At 42.1% G+C, this 9,844-nt stretch overlaps 1 protein-coding gene across 1 annotated transcript in view; it reads left to right on the forward strand.

Moving 5' to 3' along the window:
• Positions 1-9,458: 9,458 nt before the first annotated feature.
• Positions 9,459-9,844, forward strand: part of EGFL6 (EGF-like-domain, multiple 6) — a 54,537-nt gene continuing 54,151 nt past the window's right edge. Inside the window, exon 1 of the mRNA XM_014960178.1 lies at positions 9,459-9,770. Within this exon, the coding sequence (XP_014815664.1) occupies positions 9,459-9,770 (312 nt within the window). The remainder of the gene's footprint in view (positions 9,771-9,844) is intronic.

The following is a 9,844-nucleotide window of genomic DNA, read 5'->3' on the forward strand; positions in this document are numbered from 1 at the left end:
TTGGTAACCTAAAAAAAGGGACATAGTCAGGATTGCTATTATAGCAATATTTCAATCCTAATGCTCTAGCTGGGCTATTTTTCACTCCATTCAAAGCTTAGTGTAAATGTCCTAGCTAAAGTATTTCTGTTTCAACTTCATTAGACCTTCATGACTGCTCATCAAAGACTAGGAAACCGATATTTCAGCATAAGAAAAATTAGAATCTTAAAACAACACCTACTGCCACTAATAAGACACGGAGAGAACCTGCAACTCACATGACTTGTGTAGTCTTTGCAGTTAGCATTGTAACTACAACTGTCTGTCAGATGAGAATATACAACTAAATGCCTTTGTGATGTAAAACCACAAAGATCTTTAAAAAAAAAAAATACACCTTTGCGTGGTGTCTCTGGCCACTCTCAAACTGGACTTATCCTGCTATAGAGAGAGCTTTCTGTCCAAAACTATTTAGACGGTCATGCACATAGCAGATGTTTTTTATACGTAACTTAATTATCTCAGTGGACTAAAGGGATTTCACTGTTTTGACAGATAAAAACCTTCATTCAGTCTACAAGTAACTTCAGCTGCAATGTGAGAAAATGTCTGTTCTAGGAACTGAGTACTTTAACATCCAGAGGAGGCTTGAACTGAAACTAAAGAAAATCACAACAAAAGCAAGGAATTTATACTTATAAAATTCTTCAGTAAAAACCACACAGCGATCTCTTATTACATTCATTCATATAGCCGTTGGAAATGGCAATCCCTGATACGTACATGGATCGTGTAGGTATCAATTCAAATAGGCCAGATGGGAAACACGGGGGATATTACGTATCAGATACTTGGTGTTGGGTTCTTCATATGGGACTTGCAGCCCTTTTCAGAGTTCAAGGTTTAATTTGAAAATGTAACTCCTTCCTTTCTGTCGGAAGGGATACTTGAAGTGTGGGAAAGAAAGGGGCAAACCTAGCTCAGCTCTTCCACAGCCTGAGGGAGCCACCTTCCCTCCCACCCTTCTGTCCCTTTGAAGACAAGAGCAAGTGCCTCAGAGGTAGAACATGTTTCAGCCGAGTCACGCCTGTACATCAGCACATTGTGTAGAATTAACCTGCTCCCCTGAATGCGAGCTCCAGGGTCGGTAAGTCTACAGAGTGGTCTACTCAGTAACTTTCAGAGGGGAAGTAGTAGGGAAAGTAGGAAAAGTGGGAAAAACCTAAGTAAATATGCATTTGGTGAATTTGCCAGCACTTTGCAAAATACACAATGAGGAAACCGAAGTGCATGAGGAGACTCAAGGCCTTAATTGCCTGGATGGATGTATCAAGCTGAAGAAATAACTTTTTCACTTCAAATCTGGATTCAGCACTTGTAGAAAAGGAAGCAATCGTGTGAGAGACACAAGCCTTCTCTCAGCTATCATAATTACTGTAACTACATTATAGCATAGTTATTTTTTAAATCCAGCTGAAAGCTAGTAGAAATAAAGTTATAAAAGGCCCTCAAAAATAATTTCAGTTGTTAAAAATTGTCAGCTTCAGTTTTCATTTTGTTTTCCTTTTTTATATTTTCTTTCTGTTTGCTGTCACTACCATTCACCTGGAGCCATGAAACACCTTTAACATAGAAGCTAAGAGGGCAACATCTGCAAAAAAATCGGTTCTTTGTCCACTAGGAACCTGAGCAGTTTCTGGCAAGAGCCATCAGTGAGGGCCTTTGCAAAACTTCTGCCAAAGTAATTGACTTGTCACTGTAAGTAGAAAATAGATACTAACTTCCCACTAACTTTTAATGAGAGAAAAGCGTGTGTGTTTCACTTGTGCCTTTAAATATCATTTAATGGGCATTTTCAAAAAGCATGGTTGAAATTCGGACCCTAGAGAATCTTAGGTTCTTAAAGGCCAGAGATATCTTTCTGTAGAGGTTCTGAAAATGCTTCTCTACACCAGCTCAATCCCAGTTTTGTAGGAGTTGTCACTGGTAATGGTGATGATGATAGATAATGATGATGATGAGTTATAAAAGAACGGTGGCTTTCTCTAGTGGCTAATCTGGTCTATACCCTGGGGCTCAAATTTACTCAACCTTACTCGTAGGAACTGTGTGAATGACCTAAAATAGAAACTCTCCTGCGATAACTGAGAGCAATAGCTGATTCTTAAATCAATAACCATAAAGGTTATGCCAATTTTACTGTAAGATTATTTCTGATTAAGCTAAAATGGCATATCTGTATGCTAACATTGCTTTAAAACATCTTTTTACTTTTGAAGGCAAAATATACATAATTTAGTTTAGCCTTTTTGTGGTAAAAAATTACAGTCTTTATGACCTGTAAACCAAATGAAGGTAAGTTTTTCCATTATGTTGTTATTGACCAGGCAATTTTACTGACAGTATTTTATGCAGGACTGAAAGCTTCCTATTAAACATAGTGATGGTAATCATTTTATGTGACTAACAAGGGAAATACAGGGGATTATTCCGTGTTAGTAAGAAACCTAGTTAATCTCAAAATCATATCTCCTTATTGGTCAAATCCATCTTGCAGTATTTTTTATTATTATTTTATACATGCAGTACTTGCTTTAAATACAAAAACAATTTCATATCTGTGATGAAAATAGGGTTTAATTTCATAACGGTAGAGGTCACTGAGTTGCACGAGGTGCAATTTAAAATCTTGTAATTTTTTTTATCTATTCTTGCAAAGCCCAAGCCTTTAGTGCAATCAACTGCAAAGTGCTGCAATGTTCTAACGAGCAGAAATGGGCTTGCAGAATGTGTCACATTTTCAGGCTTTTCAATTCTTCAGCGTATCTCAATGGAGGACATGATCAGACAGCTGTAGAGATGCCATACGTAAGTCAAGCATACATAAACCTGATTGAAGGTTTTAATTTGAAATGTCAACAGCTCCACTCTGGTAGTCTGCTTACACACAGGCAGTTCAGCATAAACACACCACTGAGGGGCATAGGATTTCCTTTGCTGTGCAAGTGCAGACACCATGTTCTCCCCTGCCAGGAGAAAGGCATCTCGTCCCCCTGCTCCTCCCTCCCACCTCCAGCAGTGTATGGATGCTGGCCCTGGTGCTCACTGGAGATCTTACTAAAGCAATTTAACTCACCACAACTGCAGATTACTTTTTTCAACCTTTTTTTTTTTTTCCCCTGGATACATTTTAGTGTGTTCCAACATCCAACATCAGTTTGCGGTCCGACATGCAGCTGTAGGGGCCAGTGTGTTGCTGTGAGTCGGGCAAAGGAGGAAATGAGGGTGGTGAGCTGGACCACCACCACACCACACACCCCTCAAATGCAGAGCTGTTACGTCTATTCACTTCATTTTCGGAAACTGCATCCTCAGTGGGCAAAGCAGTCTCCTGTAAAGGGGCCTCACTTGAGTGCAGAGATGACAAATCGGGGTACAGAACATAGCTAAGGCCCAAAACTAGGGGCAGTACTTCATGAAACAATAACATGAACAGTGTTCATTCTAGTGACAGGATGGGTCATCGCCATCCTATAAATTTCTCATTTTGCATTCTAGATCTCAAAAAAATATATGGACAACAAGAGCCATGACCTCTGCTTTGGGACCAGGATTACATGGAGTAAAAAGGGGTTTCCTAAAAGCTGAGGGAGATTCCTGCAAGGCATGATAAATATGATTCTGGAAGCCAAGGGACTCTTACGTCAGCCTGGTATAAAAGGGCCCCTGTGAGAGCTCAGGGCAAGATTGGGAAGATGGTCCAAACCACTCTTATGCCAGCCTGGTATAAAAGGGCCCCTGTGAGAGCTCAGGGCAAGATTGGGAAGATGGTCCAAAGCCCGTCCATTAGCTTTCACACAGGAGGCAGCCATGACAACAGCCCAATAAATATCTGCCTAATAAATCACGGGTAAACCCAGGGCCAGTCCCATTTCAGCAGGCATTGCTGTGAAATGCTACTTAGCAGGGACCACCAGGGCTGACAGACGATGGAGAGGATCATGCTGACTTCTGGGAGCAGCCCAGAAAGGCAGTGTATCCCCCACAGGGATTTTCCTCTCATTTCTACAGGTGTGAATAAGCCATTATTCCACTAAAATTTGCTGCTCTAAAGTGAATGCAGATTCACTGTTATAAAATGACAGTGTTGACAAAAACAGAAACATCCTACAGATGCCCACAAAATATACAGAAGTGTGTTTGTACCAGGTAGTGCATTTCCAGAGGATTACTGCCAAAAAAACACATATTTGCTATGTTCACAGCATCCTATCATTATTTGGGAATTGTTTTTTAAAGCAAAACAAAGGCATTATAATAGGGTCTTGCTTGTGTTTATGACTTTACTGACATTCATCAGTAGGCTGTGTCTCCTAATGACTGAAAAGAAGCAAAATCTTTGTCAGGCAATAAGTCCTTTGATAGAAAAAAAATATTTCAGAAACTTTCCTTTTCAGATACCTTTCTTGTAAGTAATGAAGTTGTTTCTTATCTTCAATTTTCTTTCCCAAATTATTTTTAGTGGGTTTTTTTTGCTACAGTTTCTTGTGCTGCTGCTCCTTGGAAACAAGGTGTTGTGATATCAGGGCTCTGCAGCTGTGCTAGTGATTATGTGCTGCCATTTATATATCTATTGCAAAACAACATTTCTTCTTCATAACTGCCTTTTGGGAAAAATGGATATGTATTTTAAAATGCATTTGGAAATATACATGCTAAAATCACACATTTTCCAAACAAATGTCAAAAAAAGACTTAGCTCTGGCAATAAGTTTGTTAAGATTTTGCATAGTCTTACAAATGTATGTTGAAAATCCATACTGCCTATTCTTCAGCTAGTCTCCTTTAGCATATTAACCCACCAAATGCTTCCTGGCTGTGAGCCAGGTAAAAACGGATATGTGTGAAGCAAAGGTTGGGCATTTTATGTGTCATTTCCTCATCGTGGCCTCTCTCTGTTTGCCGCGACAATTGCTCAGCATTGCTGCTGCTGTACTTTCCATACTCAGAGGAATATAGATTGAATATATATTCTATACATAAATCTGTCACATTAGGAACTTACATTGAGCCTGTGTGTTTCGTTTGTAACAGAAAAGCAAATTGAGTCTGGGTGGAGCCTTTTTCTCACCTCCCAATGTCTTTCCTCTACTTCTACACACCAGAGATTAAAGGCACGTAGAGATTAGCTGTGTAGAAGGTCAACACTGGCAATAGTAGCTGGGGATAAGGTGGAGTGAGAAATCATAAATGCATTAAAATAGGTTCCACCTTGGGTTTGAGTTTAACAAGTGCTCTGCTCTGGTGGGTTAATGTTGCACCCCAGGTGAAAGTAAAATGTCCTGACATCCACAAGCACTTCCAACAATGGCCTGCAACACACATGCTGTTCTCTCCTCTGTTTTTTCATTAAAAATGACTTTTCTATCTAAAATTATCCCAAATAAGAAGGATTGAAGACTCTTCTCATCTCTTCTGTCTTGTACTGCTGTGTCACCATTTCCACTGGTACTGAAAAGCTTTGTAGAAGGCATTCCCAAATCCAGATTCCTCTGGCTACCCAAATTAAAAAACAACAACGACCACCAACAAAAAAACCCACCAAATAACAAACAACAAACAAACCTACGTATGACTGAACTTTAATGTTAGTGTGTTTGAATGGCAAAAAGAACAAAGAGAATGCAGAAGTCTTATTGAAAAAAATTCTTCGATTTTTCCCGTTGTCCTCTGAATAAACTGCCCTCCCTATAGACAAGCACAGGTGATCCTTTGCAGTGGAGTACACATTTACAGTGGGCAAATGTGAGTTTGTCTTCCACTGCAAGGCAACAGTGAGGTGGCTTTTTCAGCTGGCAAATGGGTGGGCTCCAGACTGTGAGCTGATGTGACAAGGGGATCCTTGGGTAGAGGAAAGCACAGTGAGACACAAAAGCATTTGCCATGCTGGTCAGTGAGAATGAAGAGGAGAGGGTGTCAGGTGCGAGACTAAAATTTGTCTAGAGTCCCAATAAATCTGCATTTCCTACTGGCAAATGAGCATGCTTAAACTCTGATGGAAATCATGGTTTACACACTGTGGCTCAGGTTGATTTGAACACCTGATTAAAACATTTGCATTCCTGTTATATCCAGGTCAGGTAAGCATTTTCATAAGAATTTTCCCCAAATCATAGGTAATAAAAAAGCATAATTTAAGAATTTTCCCCAAATCATAGGTAATAAAAGTATAGCTGGAGCCTTGACCTCTTCTGGGGAAAAGTTACACTTGTAACTTTTTGGATGGTTAAATCAAAACCAAATTAAACCAAGTTAAAATGGTGTGTGTCCTGTTTCACTCTGTCCCTTCTTTTCAAGGGTGGATCATGACCTGAGACTAGAGAATTTCTCACCTTGAGAATCATACAGCAAAAGACCATGTGACAGGGGATCTCAGGAAAGCTTGGTGTCTTGCAGCCTAGAAAGACTAAACAATGCAAATATTAATATCCTAGCAAACATAATAGTGCTCTTTGAAATCCACTGCTTTTGTATCTCTAATTATCGTTCTCAATGAAGAACAGAGTTTCAGGTAATCATTTTATTGTCTAACCACAAGTCCCTTTTTATAAAAACAGAAATATTTTTGAGGGCATAATTGTGGCTCATAACAGACTATATGCACTGCAATTCAGAACCGAATTACCTCCTGATTGATAAAACTTGTCTTGAATAGTGATCAATAATTTAATGGCAAGCCCAGCATCAAATAAATGTGCGTAATGAAAACCATGAGTCTTTGAATACAGACTTCAGTAATTGGAATGCTTTTTGCACAGTGCTTATTTAATTAAAATTGAGAGAGTACTTCTCCCATACATTCACCATCTTTTGGAAGCTCTACATTTTTACTGATCCACCCTTTAAAGTGACTTAAATCTATTTTGAGGGGATATCTGTAGTTTTAGAAGTCTAAAGAAACCAGTAGCAGATGACAGCCTGGCACACACTCAAAACCAAGACTGAGTGGATGGGCAACATAGTAAAACATCTGATCGTTTTATGACCATTGGAAAAGTTATATTATTCAAAATGCTGTGATACAAGCATTGTAGAAACTCCAGGGAAACCTTTTTGCAGAGATTTTAGACTGACCTGAATAGGGACCGCTGCTTTGAGTACCTCTCTTGGGTGTATGTGTTGATACAACAGTTGGCATCCCAGCTTTCCTGGACCTTCCCGTTCCTATGGCAAGGATGACAGAAGAACAAGCTGGCCAAAAGCTTGTGCTTAAAATGCTGAATTCAATATGCCAGCGTGTAAACGCTCTCCTGCAGCATCCCTGGCAATCCCTAGGGACCACAGAGAGCTGGCAGCACTGACTGTGTCAACCATCCCAGTCTAATCTGGTGTATCAGGTTCTCCAGCCACAAGGCCAGGATCATCAACCATCCCAGCCTAATCTGCTGATGCATTCTTGTCAACACCTGCTCAACTGAGCAGGGTGACCCACAGCAAGTGACCTTGAGAGAAGATCTATTTTCTTTTCCTGCCTTTACCACAGACTTTCTGGGTCATCCCAGGTAAGTTCCTCAGCTTTCCCTAAGGAAAATTAGTCCTTTCAAACTCCCAGCAATGTTCCAGGACCAACCTCACGCTCACAAGGGTCTATGAGATGACCAAGTGGGTGGAGTGATTCCAATGCAAACAGTCAAGAGTCATAAAAGCTTTCCCTATTTTGTTTTATGTTAGATACCTTGTCACTGCAATCAGAGCTACTGTAGGTATTTCCTAAGAAATTTACCCAGTAAGCAACACTGATTGGTGATAGGAGTGAGTACTTTAACTCCAGAATTACCTCAAAGATTCAAATTTGTTTCAACACTACTTTCATAATATGTCTGCTTTCTGAGTCAACTCATTGATTGTGAATATTACATTGCACATATACTGTCAGCACTTGGGATTTGTAAGCACGAATTACTACTGCCTTGTGATTACTCAGGTTGTAACCTTCCATCAAACTGGTCTTTGTAACAGCTGCTCTTTACACTCCTGGTCTGATTCTGGATGTGTCCAACTAAAGATGGGCAGAGAATCCAGTAGCCAGATCCTTTTGATAAAAGAACACTAACTCTGAGTAAATAGCCCCTGCTTTGGACAGGCGCTATGCTACCTCTGCTGATTCCGGCTGCTCCCTCCATACGCAGGGTACAGGAGGGTTGCTCTCAACAGGAACAACTATCTAGAGCTTGGGATTGGGAAAATGGTTCATAGTAGGATCTGGAAACCGGAAACAGGGTCAATGCTTTTTGGATACAATATTCTTTATTGCCAAAAAGTGTTTAGCAAGGAGGCTAGTATGAACTTTGGCATACTAAATAAATAAATAAATAAATAGAAATAGGCCTATAGGCATATCCTTCTGCTGGGTGCTTTTGAGGAAGGCATCAAGGGATACATCACAGGCGGAACACAGCTTACCAGTATTGCACTGAGAAATTTGTAATCTGCTGGCAAACATCAATCACATCTTAAAAAAGTTTCTCCATCACTTAAAAAAGACAGAGTCCTTAATTAATGGTGAAAAAAAAAGCAACCTCAAACCTAATATGAAACCCAGCACCCCTCAAATGCGAGCATTATCTTAGGAGGACATACAAGAGGGTGAGGCGTATCTCATGCTGTGGCAGCAACACCAAAACCGAAAGACTGGCTGGCAAGAATCACAGAATCACAGAATCTTCTAGGTTGGAAGGGACCTTAAAGATCATCTTGTCCAACCGTCAACCTAACTGACAAAAATAGACACCCACACAACAAACAAGAAGCATCACCATCACTAAACCATACCTCCCAGCACTTCATCAACCCGTCTTTTGAACACCTCCAGGGATGGTGCCTCAACCACCTCCCTGGGCAGCCCATTCCAATGCCTGATAACCCTTTCAGTGAAAAAATTTTTCCTAATATCCAGCCTGAACCTCCCCTGGCGCAACTTGAGGCCATTTCCTCTTGTCCTGTCGCCTGTGACTTGAGAAAAGAGACTGACCCCCACCTCTCTACACCCTCCTTTCAGGTAGTTGTAGAGAGCAATAAGGTCTCCCTTAGCCTCCTCTTCTCCAGGCTGAATAACCCCAGCTCCCTCAGCCTCTCCTCATAAGACTTACTCTCCAGACCCCTCACCATCTTTGTTGCCCTTCTCTGGACCTGCTCCAGCACCTCAATGTCTTTTTTATGGTAGGGGACCCAAAACTGGACACAGTACTCAAGGTGAGGCCTCACCAGTGCCGAGTACAGGGGGACAATCACCTCTCGGGCCCTACTCGCCACACTGTTCCTGATACAGGCCAGGATGCTGTTGGCTTTCTTGGCCACCTGGGCACACTGCTGGCTCAAGTAAAAATTAACCAATTAACACCAGCACCTTAAATAAAAACTTAGCCCAGGGCAGCTGCCTTAAGCAGCTTAAACAAAGTTTGGCCACAGAAGGTCCTATGACTGAAAGGCAAAACCTGCAAAAAAAAATCTTTCAGTGGGAGTGCGATTCCCCCGTGACGGAACCCACGGTGGCGATAGGCGCCAGGCGGGAGCGGGGACAGGACACCCCGACACGGCTTCCCCTGGGGACACCCCGACACGGCTCCCCGCCCGTACCCTCGGGGCAGCCCGGCACCCTCCTCCCGGCTGAGGGCATCCCGGGCCCGTTCGCTCGACGGAGCCGGTGCCGGCTGCCCGCCCCGCTCCGGGAGGGTACGGACGACCCCCTTGACGGGCGGCCGGAGGCGGGCCCGCCCCGCCCCGCCAGGGTATACAGCCCCGTCCCGCCGCCTCTCCTGTCCTGCCGCCGCCGCCGAAGGGGCAGCCCGCCGCCGACCCACCG

Source organism: Calidris pugnax, unplaced genomic scaffold, assembly GCF_001431845.1.
Source record: "Calidris pugnax isolate Ruff unplaced genomic scaffold, ASM143184v1 scaffold188, whole genome shotgun sequence".
NCBI lineage: Eukaryota > Metazoa > Chordata > Aves > Charadriiformes > Scolopacidae > Calidris > Calidris pugnax.